The sequence below is a fragment of the Lissotriton vulgaris genome, chromosome 4_1 (assembly GCF_964263255.1).
Source record: "Lissotriton vulgaris chromosome 4_1, aLisVul1.2, whole genome shotgun sequence".
In the NCBI taxonomy this organism is placed as follows: domain Eukaryota; kingdom Metazoa; phylum Chordata; class Amphibia; order Caudata; family Salamandridae; genus Lissotriton; species Lissotriton vulgaris.
The window spans coordinates 2,074,606,556-2,074,624,344 of record NC_141691.1 but is presented as its reverse complement, the minus strand read 5'-3'; the positions used below and the strand labels follow the sequence as shown (position 1 = coordinate 2,074,624,344).

Genomic DNA, 17,789 nt, shown 5'->3' with positions numbered 1-17,789 from the left:
ATTTATAGCTTGCGCGGCCGTGACGTATCACGGTCGCGCTAACGCACTGCTAAGTGCGTAACAACTAGACCGCACGTATGCGGTCTCCAAACATTACACTCCTTTCAACCTTTATTAAATCAAAAGAGAAAAGGTGAACCACAACAATAGTCTGTCTCAAAGTCATTTGGTTAAACGGGGCATGTGATAAATCAAAATGGCCCGCAGGCCTGTTACCAGTTTGATGAGCAGGTACCACAGTCTCAGCCCACAGCAAAGTCCGCCAGCTGCGAAGAGGGAGCGGGGTTTCTTCTCAACCCATAGCCTGCAGCTTCCCCTCGGAACAGGACTCTCCGAGGAGTGTCTTGTCGGGCTGGGATAGGTGATAGCCCGTCGCCGGAGGATTGGAGGCTATCTGCATCTGACCTCCCAGAGGGTTCGCCTCTGCTCTTTCCTCAGGGCTCCCTTGCACACTCACTGGGGAAGTGGTGCTGGACGTCGTGGGGCTTGAGATGGCTCTGTCCTGGTCTTGATCCGGGTGATCTCCCGACTGGGTGAACGCTCGCTTGAAGAAGGATACATTTCGGGTGACGCTCTCGCCGTCGCGCTGGGCAGTTACCATCGTGCCAGGCCGGCGAGTGACAGTCCTCGGACGGGGCTCAAACGGGAGCCTGAACTTGCTCCCAGGGAAACGGTCTCTCACGTAGACCCAGTCTCTTTCCTCTATGGGCGAGTTCCTGCTCCGGCGCCTGAAACTGGCATACTCATTCGAGCGTCTTCGGTTGCGCAGGGTTTGCTGAGGGTCTGCCTCCTTTGGGGTCCAGGTGCGATGATGAGGAATGGTGTCTCAGACAATCCTGCCCATAGCGGAGGGTCCCAGGGCGGCAGTAGTTGTGCGATGGGGCGTTAGCCTGTATTCCCTCAGGAATGTGTACAGGGCCCTCTCGACTGGTGTCCCTTCTGCCTGAGCGATCCTGATGACTTTGTTGAGGGTCCTCATGAACCGCTCAACCTCACCGTTGGCTTGGGGCCATCTGGGGGTGATCTTCCTGTGTTGAATCCCCCATTCCTGGAGGTAGTCGGCAAACTCTTGGCTTATATCAGCAGGTCGTCGCTGACATTGAGAACTCCTGTTATTCCGCTCAGTACCTCTCGGATTGTATTTTGGAATACTTCTGCTGCGCTCGATATCCCAAAGTTGAGCCTTCGATAGCGCCGGAGTCCGACATGAGTGGAGAAAGTGGTGATATATCTGGAGTCCGGGTGCAGGAGCAGTTGGTGATATCCTGACCTCAGGTCCACTTTAGAAAACCACTTCGCTCCATTTAACTCTCCCAGGATGTCGTCTATCGTGGGCGTCAGATGTCTTTCTGTTTTGACTGCGGCGTTGGGCAGGCGCATGTCGACGCAGATGCGCACTTGCCCTGGCTGCTTGGGTTTTCGCGCCACCATGATTGGCGATACCCAGGGGGTGGGTCCACTGACCTTCTCAATTATTCCCTGCTTTTCGAGGGTCTCCAGCTCCTGTTCCACCTTCTTTCTCAGGTGGAATGCTATCCGTCAATGACGCAGGGCCACCGGCTGAATGGACCGGTCGATGTGTAAGGATACTTCCTTTCCACGGAGACATCCGATGCCTTTGAAGACGTCTTCAAATTCTTCAATGATCGTTTCGAGTTCTTCCTCCAGTACTGCCATTGCGAAAGATATCAGATGAAGTTCTTCGGCTGCTTCGCCGCTGAGTAGCATTCCACTACCTTCTTTGGTGACGTAGATTGTAGATGGTGCTCTCTTGTCCTGGTGTTGTATTTCCGTTTGGAAGCACCCGATTAGCTGTATGGGTGTCTTTTGGGCGTAAGCAAAAACTCTGATCTTCGCTGGTTTCAGACTCGGCTTGTCTCGCAGTTGAGCATAAACGTTTGCCGCCATAAGTTCGATGGATGCACCTGTGTCGATGGTTGCTCTCACCTCTTGATTCTGTATCATTATCCTGCACTTCGGGAGTCGCCGTTTTTTCCTCAGCGGCTGGTCTATGGCAAACACATAGTGTACCGGGTAGCTGTGTGCATCGTCGTCCATGTCTTTGCTGTCGGGGTCTTCCCGTATAGCGTGAGCAGCTTCGGGTTTGGGCCTGGACGACCTGCATACAGATGCGAAGTGATTCATGCGCCCGCATGACCCACACTTTCTTCCTCGGGCTGGGCAGTCTTGCGCTCTGTGTGGCACACCGCCGCAGTATCCACATTCTTTGCGGCGTTCTATTGGCCTCCCTCTCCCTGCCGGGCGTTGTTTGGGCCGCACCACGTTGACGTGTTCTGCTACGTGCACTTGTTCCGTTTTAATCGGTCTGTGGAGTGCTGCTTCCATATGAGACGCCCTTGCCTGGGATAATTCTTTAGAGCGGCCCAGCTTTAGGATTTCCACTAATGGTTTGCCGTCCTCTTGGAGGATTTTCACCCTCAGGTCGGAGGAGTAACAGCCTTGGATGATTTGTCCGCGAATTTCTTCTTGCTCGTCGCGGAATCCGCACGTGCTCGCGAGCTCCTTCAGGCAGCCGTGGAAAGCGTCGAGGGATTCTTCCGCTTCCTTTCGCGCATCCTGGAAGATGAACCGCTCGTAGTCCTTGCTTTGCTCGGCTCAAAATGGGTGGTTGAGCGCGTTAAGGAGCGTGACATATGTGTGAGGAGTAGCTTCCGTCAGGGTCTTGTAGATCCGATAAATGTCCTTCCCACCAAGATGTAGGAGGAGCGCCCTGCGTCTCTCCCTCACCGTACCTGCACCTTCGAAGTAGAATTGTAGCCTTTCAACCAAGTCCTTCCATCTTGGGGCAAGGGCTGCTGGCGCGCCGTCGATGGAGAAGGGTTCAATGGGGGGAATGGACGCCATGGTGGGAGGAGGTGTTGCCTCTCACTGCTTTGGGCACACCGGGCGAGTAGCCGCAGGGCCGATGCTCCACACTGTCCGGGCCGCCGGGACGCTTCTGCAAGGAGCACTGTACCGGGCCGTCTCCAGCGGGGCCTCTACAGGACACTGGACAGGATTGCACTTGCGCCGTCCCTCTGTACCACTGGGAGCGCGGGGAGCACGCAGGTCTGTAGTGCCTGGATTCTCTGCTCGGGCCGGGGCTGTGGAGAGGGCAGAGCCCACCTCTGACCTGCTGGCAGCTGGTATTGCTGGTGCGCTCTGTCAGCCGTGTGACCTTGGGCACCTCACACCACGTGGTAGCGCCAGCGTGGGCCCGGCCGGGCAAGGAACATCGTCAATCAGCTGAGGGGGGGCTGGGCAGGGAGTGGTTTAGGGCACCTCGCGGGCTCGTCAGGCCCTCGTCGCCATTGTTGAGTCCCTCGGCATGCTGCGCAGCGCCCCAGCCGCTGCGCACAACAAAGGACTCGGGACACGCTTTTACTCTCCGCGTGGTCCGGACTAGTTCCGTGACCACACCCTCTTTTATTTATAGCTTGCGCGGCCTCGACGTATCACGGTCGCGCTAACGCACTGCTAAGTGCGTAACAACTAGACCGCACGTATGCGGTCTCCAAACATTACAGAAACCTCTATCCTTTCACTGAGCAAATGTCTCTCATTGGCTGTGCATCTTTGACCAGAATGTGTGGCAACTTATTAAAACTTCATGCAAACTTCTGCATTTCAAGCAGGTCCGGGATGGCCCTTCGCTGCTCACAGCTGTGATTATAAAGTTACCCTTTGTATCTTACTGCCAGGGTGTTTAGTCATTTTTAGGCTTCCACGGATGTGGTGGAGAATGGTGGCCTGGTTCGTGGTGTGCTGGCAGCTGGCGTTGACTTCACACTGATAAGTGGGGATGGTCCAGCCTAACGGAAGGAACTTGTTTTTCCGCTTGCACACAGGTCTCTTTCCGTGTCCTTCCGCCCTATCACAGGTTAGAGCTGACGGTTCCAGTGTATGTCACTGTTTTATTTGCCGCTTGATTCCAACTGTGGCGTTTCGATAAAGACCCTATTACTGTTTAGTTCATGGAAATATTGAAGTGTCAGTATTATTAAAGTGTTAAGAGTGGGCAGGTAAAGCCTCTCTTTCTGTTTACATGTTCCTAAATAGGGCACTCAGTCTACACAGGTGTTGTGACCACATAAGAAGTGCATGACACGTTCCACCGAGTAGCGCACAACTTGTAAATAAATTGTGTGGTCACCTTTGGGGGTGTAGACGAGGCATGTTATCAAGAACGGCGTTAAAATAGTCGCCGCTTTAGCGGCAGGAAACTGCCACTAAAGCGGCGATAATTGGCTTGATAATATGCCCTTGAGAATACCCATAGGCGCCCATGTTCTGGTGTGAACCTGGGCTACCGCGGCAATAATTTTAACGCCGTTCTTGATAATATGCCAGACATTTGCATGCTTTCATGGGGTAGAAACATTTCCCACTGAAGTTTACTCAGTACTTAGGTGTCGATAGGTTTATCTGCGAGCAGTGCCCAAATGGTCTTGGGTAACGGGCACCATGGGTGTAGGATGGTATCACATCTTCAGATGGAATGTACTGTGGGGCTCCAGGATGGGTAGAGGTGTCCCATTGAGGTATGACTGGGTGCATGGTAGGTCCTGAGTCCTCCCATGTTGGGTTACGGAAGGATAGAACATGCGTGTGATCAGCTAGCTGCGAAGGTGGGGTAACTAGCAATATCCTGTTGGGAGTAGGACTTCCAATCCCTGGATGCGAGTCAGTAGGGGGAGATGTTGTAGGGGAATTTGCGAGGTCAATAGTGAGAGTTTGGTTGGCTGACTGATGTAAAGCAGGGATCTTGTGGTGCGTAACTCTTCCTGTGACATGACAGTGGATCTGCCCTTGATCTAGTGAAAGAGGGGAAGCTGTGTGTAGGTGCCTGTGGGTGTTGGATGCAGGAGGAGCGAGGGGGCAGAAGGATGTGAGTAAGAGTCGAGCAGCGCATGAGGAGGATTGGCATAGGAGACTCACAATACCGCGCTGAAGAGGACTGAGCATATGTGGTCGAATAATGATGGACACACTTCCGCAGACTGAGGGCCCGATTCACAAAAGTAATCTGAGACAAAATCTTAACTTTGTGACTTTTGGTTTTCACAAAAGGCATTTAGTAATCGTAGTAAAGCTAGGATTCCTAACTTTACTACTACTAAACTGAGAAAAACCCTAACTTTACGACTTTTGGTATTCACAAAGGGCATTTAGTAGTAGTAAAGTTAGGAATCCTAACTTTACTACTACTTAAACTGAGAAAAATCCTAACTTTACGACTTTTGGTATTCACAAAGGGCATTTAGTAGTAGTAAAGCTAGGAATCCTAACTTTACTACTACTTAAACTGAGAAAAATCCTAACTTTACGACTTTTGGTATTCACAAAGGGCATTTAGTAGTAGTAAAGTTAGGAATCCTAACTTTACTACTACTTAAACTGAGATAAATCCTAACTTTACGACTTTTGGTATTCACAAAGGGCATTTAGTAGTAGTAAAGTTAGGAATCCTTACTTTACTACTACTTAAACTGAGAAAAATCCTAACTTTACGACTTTTGGTTTTCACAAAGGGCATTTAGTAATCGTTGTAAAGCTAGGAGTCCTAACTTTACTACTACTAAACTGAGAAAAACCCTAACTTTACGACTTTTGGTATTCACAAAGGGCATTTAGTAGTAGTAAAGGTAGGATTCCTAACTTTACTACTACGAAACTGAGAAAAACACTAACTTTATGACTTTTGGTATTCACAAAAGGCATTTAGTAGTAGTAAAGCTAGGAATCCTAACTTCTGTGAATACCGAAATGAGTAAATGTCATTTGTGAATACAGAAAGTGGTAAAGTTAGGATTTTGTCTCAGATTACTTTTGTGATCGGGCCTGAGTCATTATCTTTCCACTCTGTGTATGGAGATGGTGATTGAGATTGATCCATTGAACTGAGGATGGATCAATTCTACGCCAGCAGCCATGAGGGATATTTGATGATGATGATGCAACATTAAGCTCACAGTGGAAAATGTCAGTCCAAGACCTGGTGTTATGAGTGAAGAAGACAGAGTCTGTTGTCAGCTGCCTATAACCCCCACTGTGGCACTGATTGGTGAACAGGGTATGCAGACACCTTTCCATACTGTGTTTGAATCTTTTTTCTGATGTTTTGGAGATTTTTTAAAGGGCCGAGGATCTAAGATGAGATTGATCCTGCATTCTCCAGCTTGATGGATATTATTGAGTAGTGGGAAGATGCTTGTTCAAGCTAATTGCAAGCTGGGTACAGGGCCTAAAACCCCTGGCATCTTTCGAGAAGAGCTTCTAGGAATATGGTCACTGAGGAAGGCTTCAGTGGGATCCACCGTGACAAACTAGTGGGGCTTTGAAAGGGTCTGAGGGCACTGTAATGCGGCAACAAACAGTGGTCAATGCCTACTACAGAGATGGCAGACGCGGTGGTGGGGAGGTAGTGGTGTGGTGCTGGAGAGACTGCAACGTGGTGCTGGAGGGAGAAAGATCTTCAAATGGTTGCCTCAGAACACTAGACAGACCATCACACAAGCACTCATCCCCAGCATGCTGGACCAAGGCACCACTTTCTATGCCAGAACCTGCAAACAACTCCTACACCAACTTCAGACAATCCAGAACACAGCCACACAAATCATATTTGACCTTCCATGCCGCACCCACATCAGACCGCACCTCAAGAAGTTTCCCTGGCTCGCCATTCACAAGTGCAGCCAGTTCATACTTCTCACGCACACATACAGAGCCCTACACAACACAAGACCAGAATACCTGAACAGCTGCATGCACTTTCACCAACCCACCAGACACCTAAGCTCTGCCTCACTCTCACTCGTGCTCACTCAACGCATTTGCAAAAGCAAAACTGGAGGTCGATCCTTCTCCTACATGGCACCCAAGAGATGGAACGACCTCTCCCGACACATCAGAGCCTCCGCCCCCCTTCTTGAGTTCCGCAAGAAGCTGAAAACCTGGCACTTCGTATAAGCACCTTGGGGCCACGCACCTTGCCCTAGCGCTTGGATACCCTCTTGAGTGTTAGAGTGCCATACAAATTAACATCACATAAGCATGGTCAGGTGGCTTAGTGGACTGATGCGTCCACTGCAGGGGCCTCTGTTTGACCTCATGGTTACCGGTACAACTTTCAGCTGATCCACTCAGCCTTTCATTCTTCTGAGGTTGATAAGTGAGAAACATATATGTGGGTATCATTAAACAACTGTTATTCAGCTCCAATATACTCTTCAGGGTGAACATGCGCATTACGAATACACATGTTGTGTCATTACAATGGCCAGGCGATGTAGTCGAAGCACACCTAACATATCACTGTAGTGCCCACAATCATATATGGGTAGTAAATAAAATAATTGTGATTATTATTAACTTTCTCTTCAAGTTCATGGGCATCAAGTCCTGTGAAGTCATCGGGGTCTACGGTCCTGTGAGGTCACTTCCTGTGTTGTTTGGGGGAAGAAGGGTCAAATGATACACAATGTCAGTTTTAATTTTTTTTTAAAGGATCACTCTCAGCTGTACTTTCCTCTCAACAATCACTGTTTCTGTAGTAGCTGTTTTCATTATGCCCCATAGATGATGTCATTTTTGCCAGCCCTGTGGTCAGATCTCCCCCCCATGTGCTGACTGAGCTCAGTCAGTGATGCCCTGATGGTCAGTCCATACTCACTCTCCTCCGGGGCCTCCGTCTTCTCCGGCTCCTTGGCTTCTGTAAGGGACAATGCAGGCCTCACATTAGCAGGTACCACAGGTGTGTCACAGCTCACAGAGTAAGGGCAGCTCGTGCAGGGGCTAGCAGGGGCCCCGGGGCCAGAGGCCCCACATGCAGCAGCCAGGAGTGAGTTTCTGGGGTCTGAGGTGTACCACACGCTGACCTGAGGAGAGGGGAGTGCAAGCAGGGGGCTCTCCAGGGATTCCCAAAGACATGCATAGAGCTGTGGTTTACCTTCAGAGGGGAATGTTACATTATTACGAGCCTGGGGTCATGTGAGCCATGGGAAGTGCAGGCACTTCAAAGTGATCCTGCTACATTAGTGTATTAAAGACAAATAGCCCTGCCTAAGCACGGGTCTTATTTTAATATTAAGAAAATAGTAGAAATGTACAAGTTACTTACCTTCGGTAACGATGTATCTGGTAGAGATGATTCTAGCTGCAGATTCCTTCACGTAGAATTATCCCCAGGCATGAGACTGGATCTAGAAACCTTTACCACAGCATCCCTGCGTGCCAGGGGTGGGGGGACACCACGCGACTCCGCCCAGGCGTCGTCCGCGTATGTGACATCAGCGAGGTCGCATAAGACCCACCCCGGCACGCCTACGTCAGTTTTCTTCGGAGAACTTTTCCGCACCACAACGCGGAGCCACAAGACAAAAAACTGAGGGAGCATGGGAACAGTGTGCGAAAGAGTAGAAAAAAAAGAGAGTGGAGACAAACGACACCATAAGGAACAGAGCAACACTGCAGTGTCCAAAGGCAGGATTAGAAAAAAGAACAGAGCAGAAGCCTGAGCAGCCACCCTGACAGTATGTAGACAGCCTTCCCCCTCCCCTCCCCCGTGTCCCGGCATGACCCATGTAGCAGGGCTACCACCTCCAGCCAGTCCCTAGACAGACAGGAACAACAAACCTCCAAGCAACCCAGCATAGAGGGCAACCACACACCAAGGAACAAGGGCAAGGCATGGCCAGAGGACCCCTATTCAGAGGTTAGAAGCGGGCCGGGACCCCTAGCAGCAAGAGGAAGGAAAGGGAGGGAAGGACAGAGATTGAAGGCAAACCCCCTCCCCCCCCAAACCTGGAGTAGCCAGAGCAGCTGGGCACAGGAGCACCTAACCCCATCCTCCAAGAACCAAGAGGAGGAATGAATCACAACCAGACGGAGCAGCCCGCCAAGAGCAAAGAAGGCACTCACAGGAGACACAGCCCCCCACCGGGAGGTGAGTACCGAAGACCAACCCAAGGGCGGGCCGTGAAGGAATCTGCGTCCAGAATCGTCCCTACCAGATACATCGTTATCGAAGGTAAGAAACCGTACATCTGATAGAGACTACTAGCCGCAGATTCCTTCACGTAGAATAGATACCCTAGCAATACCCACGGGGAGGAGGGTCTGCGAAAGGACCCCACCAGCCTGAACAGAATAGAGGGTCCCGCAGGGGACCAGATCTGTGGATCAGGTAGAACCTTGTCCCAGCCAGGCAAGAGGAATCCCACAAGCAGAACATCACCGACCCCCAGGAGATGTAGGAGGGAGAAAGAGGCTGAAGAGGGCCGCACACTCACGGCAGAGGAACCGAGGGCAAGGCGGAAGCACCCCACTCCCCTACAAGGCAACATACCTTCCATCCAATGCTAAGACAGGATGAAGAGAAGAAGAAGAAGCCTAGAGGGCCCATGGAAACGAGGGCAACATGCCAGGCAGAAAGGCGCCGACAGTTATAAGCCGCCAGAAGCAAGAAGAACAGCCCAGGGCCCCAAGAAGGCCAGGCAGGTGGTGCCTGACAGGGGAGAACACAAAATCACTCCAGCCCTCAGGACAGGGGCAGGGGGAGGAGGGAATGCCCGGCACACCACTACGAGAGGCTGTGCACGCGACCTCAAGAAGCAAAAGCAACATACGCAAACGCCATGGAGAACGGACACCCGAAGGCGACCAGAACTCCTCAGCAGAGCGTAAGCTATATAACAGCTACCACTACCCCACATAGGGTACGTTAAGTCCCAAGATATGGGAACCCTCTTTGGAAGAACGTCTGCAGCAGAGGAAAAAAACAAAAGAACCACAGGGAACAAAACGCCCCCGCGGAAGGCTTGACAAGCAGCTCAAGCAATGCAAAAGGCCAAATCTCAGGGCCAAGTCTGCGCAACAACTCCAGCAAAACACTCACACATAAACATCAAAGGGCCGTCCAGCCCAGAGTACACACTCCACAGCCAGACCAACCGGTCAAAGAAGGCCCAGAACCAGCCCAACTCAGCAGTCACTGAGGAGGAGAAGGAGGAGGAGGAGGAGGATAAGGCGGAGGAGGAGGAGGAGGAGGAGGAGGAGGAGGAGGAGGAGGAGGAGGATAAGGCGGAGGAGGAGTATGGAGCCCTGCCAAGAACCTTTGGATGGCCGAGTCAGCCGGGGCATGAAACAACAGGCTGCCATTAAACGGAAGGTCAATGAGTCGCTCCCGAATGTTCTCGGGTAACACTCCGTCCGGAAGCCAAGCATGGCGATGGAGAGCGACTGAGGAAGCCGTGGCCCAGCCCAGCACCTCTGGGATGTCCAGAGCGGAGAATAAACGCTGCAAGCTCCCCGCCATCCAACACATGACGCCGCATGATGCCGTAAGTCCACCTGAGCATTCTCCTGGGACGATGAGGATCCCAGAGACTCAGCCGAGTCCCAAAAACAGGAGGAGGCCCTAGCCAGAACACACAAGGTGTTAATAGCCCACAGGGCAGAGCTGGTGGAGCCAAACATGTTGCGCCCCCAAAAGTCCACCCAACGGGCCTCCAGGGAGGTTGGAGTCAACAGTGGCGGCAGGGAAGGAAAAGCAGTCCTCAAAAGCAGACTGGCGGCAGAGGGGTGAAGGGAAAGACATAAATATATATAGTAAGGGTACTCCCAAATTTGCTTTCAGGTCTAGAGGAGGGAGAATGAACAACAGATGCGAAAACAGAGCCTCTAATCTGGCCTAAAAATACTTCATCGTAGAGTTAATCTGAAACTTACACGGAGATGCAACAATGAGGGAACATATTCACATAGACATAGTGCTCTTTAGTTGGTCATTTATTTTCATTTTCATAGCTTAAGATAGAAAAGACATTTTTAGCCTTTTTTAGTCTTTTTGTAACACAAAACAAAAATATGAAACAATGTTTTACAGTAAAAAGACTTTTTCTGAACCCCACATAAAAGCTAAACAGTGCTGTCACTCTCTCTGTCACTCAATCTACATCTTTCATACAAGTTACACACATACTCTTACTAACGACAAAAATCCATAAAATACAACGACATCAATACATCTGAGTATCCCAAATGCTCTATAGTGATTGGACTTCCAAATTTTTCTCCACTTAGTGAGTTCAATTTCTATGTTATTTCTTGATTTAGTTCTTATTCCTTTTATATTTCTCTATGCCGGGGTCCCAGATGTATAGGGCCTTTACATCTGGGACCCCGGCATAAAGAAATATAAAAGGGACAATTAACCCTGGCCTCAGGCTCAGACCCTCATTAACCCGGCCCTCAGACCCTCATTCACCCAGGCATCAGACTCTCATTCACCCAGGCCTCAAACCCTCATTAACCCAGGCCTCAGACCCTCATTCACCGAAGCCTCTGACCCTCATTAACCTAGGCCTCAGACCATCATTAACCCAGGCCTCAGACCCTCATTAACCCAGGCTTCAGACCCTCATTCACCCAGGACTCAGACCCTCATTCAACCAGGCCGCAGACCCTCATTCACCCAGGCCGCAGATCCTCACTCACTCAGTCCTCTGACCCTCATCAACCCTAGCCTCAGACCCTCATCACCAGGCCTCAACCCCTCATTAAACCAGGCCTCAGACCCTCATTCACCCAGGCCTCAAACCCTCATTAACCCAAGCCTCGGACCCTCATTATCCCAGGCCTCAAACCCTCATTAACCCAAGCCTCAGACCCTCATTCACCCAGGCCTCAGACCCTCATTCACCCAGGTCACAGACCCTCATCAACCCTGGCCTCAGACCCTCATCACCCAGGGCTCAAACCCTCATTAACCCAAGCCTCAGACCCTTATTATCCGAGGCCACAGACCCTTATTCACCCAGACCTCAGATCCTCACTTACTTAGGCCTCCGACCCACATCAACCCTGGCCTCAGACCCTCAATCCCCAGGCCTCAGACCCTCATTAACCCAGGCATCAGACCCTCAATAACTCAGGCCTCAGGCACTCATTAACCCTTGCTTCAGACCCTCACTAACCCAGGCTTCAGACCCTCCTTCACCAAGGCCACAGACCCTCATTAATCCTGGCCTCAGACTCTCATTCACCCAGGCCTCAGACCCCCATTCACCCAGGGCTCAGACCCTCTTTCACCTAGACCTTAGACCCTCAATAACCCAGTCCGCAGACCCTCATTCACCCAGACCTCAGATCTTCACTCACTCTGGCCTCAGACCCTCATCACCCAGGTCGCAAACCCTCATTAACCCAACCCTCAGACCCTCATCATCCAGGCCACAGTCCCTCAATCACCGAGCCCTCTGATCCTCACTCACTTAGGCCTCTGACTCTCATCACCCAGGTCTCAAACCCTCATTATACCAAGCGCCAGACCCTCCTTATCCCAGGCCACAGACCCCCATTCACCCAGACCTCAGATCCTCACTCACTTAGGCCTCTGACCTTCATCAACCCTGGCCTCAGACCCTCAATCCCTAGGCCTCAAACCCTCATTAACCCAGTCCTCAGACCCTCATTAACCCAGGCCCCAGACCCTCACTAACCCAGGCTTCAGACCCTCATTAACCCTGGCCTAAGATCCTCATTAACCCAGGCCTCAGACCCTCATTAACCCAGCCTCAGACCCTTATTCTCCCAGTCATCAGACCCTCAATAACCAAGGCCTCAGACACTCATTAACCTAGGCCTCAGAAGTTCATTAGCCCTGGCTTCAGACCCTCACTGACCCAGGCCGCAAACCCTCATTCCCCCAGGACGCAGACTCTCTTTCACCAGGCCTCAGACCCTCATTCACCCAGGCCTCAGACCCTCATTCACCTAGGCCTCAGACCCTCAATAACCCAGGCCTCAGACCCTCATTAACCCCAGCTTCAGACCCTCAATAACCAAGGCCTCAGACACTCATTAACCTAGTCCTCAGACCTTCATTAGCCCTGGCTTCAGACCATCATTAACCCAGACCTCAGACCCACATTAACCCAGGACACAGACCCTCATTCACCCATGTCACAGACCCTCATTAACCCAGGCCTCAGACCGTCATTAACCAAGGCCACAGACCCTCATTCACCCAGGCCGCAGACCCTCACTAACCCAGGCCTCAGACCCTCATTAACCCAGGCTCAGCCTCTCATTAAACCAGCCCTCCAACCCTCATTCTCTCAGACCTCAGATCCCTAATCACTCAAGCCTCAGACCCTCATCAACCCTGGCCGCAGAACCTCATTCACCGAAGCCTCTGACCCTCATTCACCCAGGCCGCAGACCCTCATCACCAGGCCTCAAACCCTCATTAACCCAAGCTTCAGACCCTCATTATCCCAGGCTACAGACCCTCATTCACCCAGGCCTCGGACCCTCATTCACCCAGGCCTCGGACCCTCATTCACCCATGCTGCAGACCCTCATTAACCCAGGCCGCAAACCCTCATTCCCCCAGGACGCAGACCCTCATTCACCCAGGCCTCAGACACTCATTAACCCAGGCCGCAGACCCTCATTCACCCAGGTCTCAGACCCTCATTCACACAAGCCTCAGACCCTCATTCACCCAGGACACAGACCCGCATTCACCCTGGCCTCAGACCCTCATTCACGCAGGCCTCAGACCCTCATTCATCCAGGCCTCAGACCCTCATTAACTTAGGCCTCAGACCCTCATTCACCCAAGCTGCAGACCCTCATTCACCCAGGCCACAGGGTCTCATTCACCCAGGCTCAGATCCTCACTCACTCAGGCCTCTGACCCTCATCAACCCTGGCCTCAGACCCTCATCACCCAGGCCTCAAACCCTCAATAACCCAGTCCTCAGACCCTCAATAACCCATGCCTTAGACCCCCATTAACCCAGGCTTCAGACCCTCATTCACCCAGGCCTCAGACTCTCATTCACCCAGGCTCAGATCCTCACTCACTCAGGCCTCTGACCCTCATCAACCCTGGCCTCAGACCCTCAATCCCCAGGCCTCAAACCCTCAATAACCCAGTCCTCAGACCCTCAATAACCCATGCCTTAGACCCCCATTAACCTAGGCCTCAGACCTTCATTAACCCTGGCCTCAGACCATCACTCACTCAGGCCACAGACCCTCATTCACCCAGGCCTCAGACCCTCATTCACCTAGGCCTCAGACCCTCATTCACCCAGGCCTCAGACCCTCATTCACCCAGGCCGCAGACCCTCATTCACCCACGCCTCCGACCCTCATTCACCCAGGCCTCAGACCTTCATTAACCCTGGCCTCAGACCATCACTCACTCAGGGCACAGACCCTCATTCACCCAGGCCTCAGACCCTCATTCACCCAGGCTTCAGACCCTCATTCACCCATGCCTCAGACCTTCATTCACCCAGGCCGCAAACCCTCATTCACCTAGGCCTCAGACCCTCATTCACCCAGGCCGCAGACCCTCATTCACCCAGGCCTCAGACCATCACTCACTCAGGCCACAGACCCTCATTCACCCAGGCTTCAGACCCTCATTCACCCAGGCCTCAGACCCTCATTCACCCAGGCCTCAGACCCTCATTCACCCTGGCCTCAGACCCTCATTCACCCAGGCCTCAGACCCTCATTCACCCAGGCCTCAGACCATCACTCACTCAGGCCACAGACCCTCATTCACCCTGGCTTCAGACCCTCATTCGCCCAGGCCTCAGACTCATTAACCCAGGCCGCAAACCCTCATTCACCTAGGCCTCAGACCCTCATTCACCCAGGCAGCAAACCCTCATTCACCTAGGCCTCAGACCCTCATTCACCCAGGCCTCAGACCCTCATTCACCCAGGCCTCAGACCCTCATTCACCCTGGCCTCAGACCCTCATTCACCCAGGCCTCAGACCCTCATTCACCCAGGCCTCAGACCCTCATTCACCCAGGCCTCAGACCCTCATTCACCCTGGCCTCAGACCCTCATTCACCCAGGCCTCAGACCCTCATTCACCCAGGCCTCAGACCATCACTCACTCAGGCCACAGACCCTCATTCACCCTGGCTTCAGACCCTCATTCGCCCAGGCCTCAGACTCATTAACCCAGGCCGCAAACCCTCATTCACCTAGGCCTCAGACCCTCATTCACCCAGGCAGCAAACCCTCATTCCCACAGGACGCAGACTCTCATTCACCAAGGCCACAGACCCTCATTAATCCTGGCCTCAGACTCTCATTCACCCAGGCCTCAGACCCTCATTCACCCAGGGCTCAGACCCTCTTTCACCTAGACCTTAGACCCTCAATAACCCAGGCCGCAGACCCTCATTCACCCAGACCTCAGATCTTCACTCACTCTGGCCTCAGACCCTCATCACCCAGGTCGCAAACCCTCATTAACCCAACCCTCAGACCCTCATCATCCAGGCCACAGTCCCTCAATCACCGAGCCCTCTGATCCTCACTCACTTAGGCCTCTGACTCTCATCACCCAGGTCTCAAACCCTCATTATACCAAGCGCCAGACCCTCCTTATCCCAGGCCACAGACCCTCATTCCCCCAGACCTCAGATCCTCACTCACTCAGGCCTCTGACCTTCATCAACCCTGGCCTCAGACCCTCAATCCCTAGGCCTCAAACCCTCAATAACCCAGTCCTCAGACCCTCATTAACCCAGGCCCCAGACCCTCACTAACCCAGGCTTCAGACCCTCATTAACCCTGGCCTAAGATCCTCAATAACCCAGGCCTCAGACCCTCATTAACTCAGCCTCAGACCCTTATTCTCCCAGTCATCAGACCCTCAATAACCAAGGCCTCAGACACTCATTAACCTAGGCCTCAGAAGTTCATTAGCCCTGGCTTCAGACCCTCACTGACCCAGGCCGCAAACCCTCATTCCCCCAGGACGCAGACTCTCTTTCACCAGGCCTCAGACCCTCATTCACCCAGGCCTCAGACCCTCATTCACCTAGGCCTCAGACCCTCAATAACCCAGGCCTCAGACCCTCATTAACCCCAGCTTCAGACCCTCAATAACCAAGGCCTCAGACACTCATTAACCTAGTCCTCAGACCTTCATTAGCCCTGGCTTCAGACCATCATTAACCCAGACCTCAGACCCACATTAACCCAGGACACAGACCCTCATTCACCCATGTCACAGACCCTCATTAACCCAGGCTTCAGACCCTCATTAACCAAGGCCACAGACCCTCATTCACCCAGGCCGCAGACCCTCACTAACCCAGGCCTCAGACCCTCATTAACCCAGGCTCAGCCTCTCATTAAACCAGCCCTCCAACCCTCATTCTCTCAGACCTCAGATCCCTAATCACTCAAGCCTCAGACCCTCATCAACCCTGGCCGCAGAACCTCATTCGCCGAAGCCTCTGACCCTCATTCACCCAGGCCGCAGACCCTCATCACCAGGCCTCAAACCCTCATTAACCCAAGCTTCAGACCCTCATTATCCCAGGCTACAGACCCTCATTCACCCAGGCCTCGGACCCTCATTCACCCAGGCCTCGGACCCTCATTCACCCATGCTGCAGACCCTCATTAACCCAGGCCGCAAACCCTCATTCCCCCAGGACGCAGACCCTCATTCACCCAGGCCTCAGACCTTCATTAACCCTGGCCTCAGACCATCACTCACTCAGGGCACAGACCCTCATTCACCCAGGCCTCAGACCCTCATTCACCCAGGCTTCAGACCCTCATTAACCCAGGCCGCAAACCCTCATTCCCCCAGGACGCAGACCCTCATTCACCCAGGCCTCAGACACTCATTAACCCAGGCCGCAGACCCTCATTCACCCAGGTCTCAGACCCTCATTCACACAGGCCTCAGACCCTCATTCACCCAGGACACAGACCCGCATTCACCCTGGCCTCAGACCCTCATTCACGCAGGCCTCAGACCCTCATTCATCCAGGCCTCAGACCCTCATTAACCTAGGCCTCAGACCCTCATTCACCCAAGCTGCAGACCCTCATTCACCCAGGCCACAGGGTCTCATTCACCCAGGCTCAGATCCTCACTCACTCAGGCCTCTGACCCTCATCAACCCTGGCCTCAGACCCTCATCACCCAGGTCTCAAACCTTCATTAACCCAATCCTCAGACCCTCATTAACCCATGCCTTAGACCCCCATTAACCCAGGCTTCAGACCCTCATTCAACCAGGCCTCAGACCCTCATTCTCCCAGTCATCAAACCCTCATCAACCCTGGCCGCAGAACCTCATTAACCTAGGCCTCAGACCTTCATTAACCCTGGCCTCAGACCATCACTCACTCAGGCCACAGACCCTCATTCACCCAGGCCTCAGACCCTCATTCACCTAGGCCTCAGACCCTCATTCACCCAGGCCTCAGACCCTCATTCACCCAGGCCGCAGACCCTCATTCACCCACGCCTCCGACCCTCATTCACCCAGGCCTCAGACCTTCATTAACCCTGGCCTCAGACCATCACTCACTCAGGCCACAGACCCTCATTCACCCAGGCCTCAGACCCTCATTCACCCAGGCTTCAGACCCTCATTCACCCATGCCTCAGACCTTCATTCACCCAGGCCGCAGACCCTCATTCACCCAGGCCTCAGACCATCACTCACTCAGGCCACAGACCCTCATTCACCCAGGCTTCAGACCCTCATTCACCCAGGCCTCAGACCATCACTCACTCAGGCCTCAAACCCTCATTCACCCAGGCCTCAGACCCTCATTCACCCTGGCCTCAGACCCTCATTCACCCAGGCCTCAGACCCTCATTCACCCAGGCCTCAGACCATCACTCACTCAGGCCACAGACCCTCATTCACCCTGGCTTCAGACCCTCATTCGCCCAGGCCTCAGACTCATTAACCCAGGCCGCAAACCCTCATTCA

General features: G+C 52.8%; 1 protein-coding gene across 2 annotated transcripts in view; it reads right to left on the bottom strand.

Moving 5' to 3' along the window:
* Positions 1–17,789, bottom strand: part of LOC147725048 (uncharacterized) — a 111,181-nt gene that overhangs the window by 21,026 nt on the left and 72,366 nt on the right. For both annotated transcript variants that reach the window (XM_086966514.1, XM_086966515.1), the window contains exon 4: positions 7,676–7,714. In XM_086966514.1, coding sequence (XP_086822640.1) covers positions 7,676–7,714 — 39 coding nt within the window. The remainder of the gene's footprint in view (positions 1–7,675; positions 7,715–17,789) is intronic.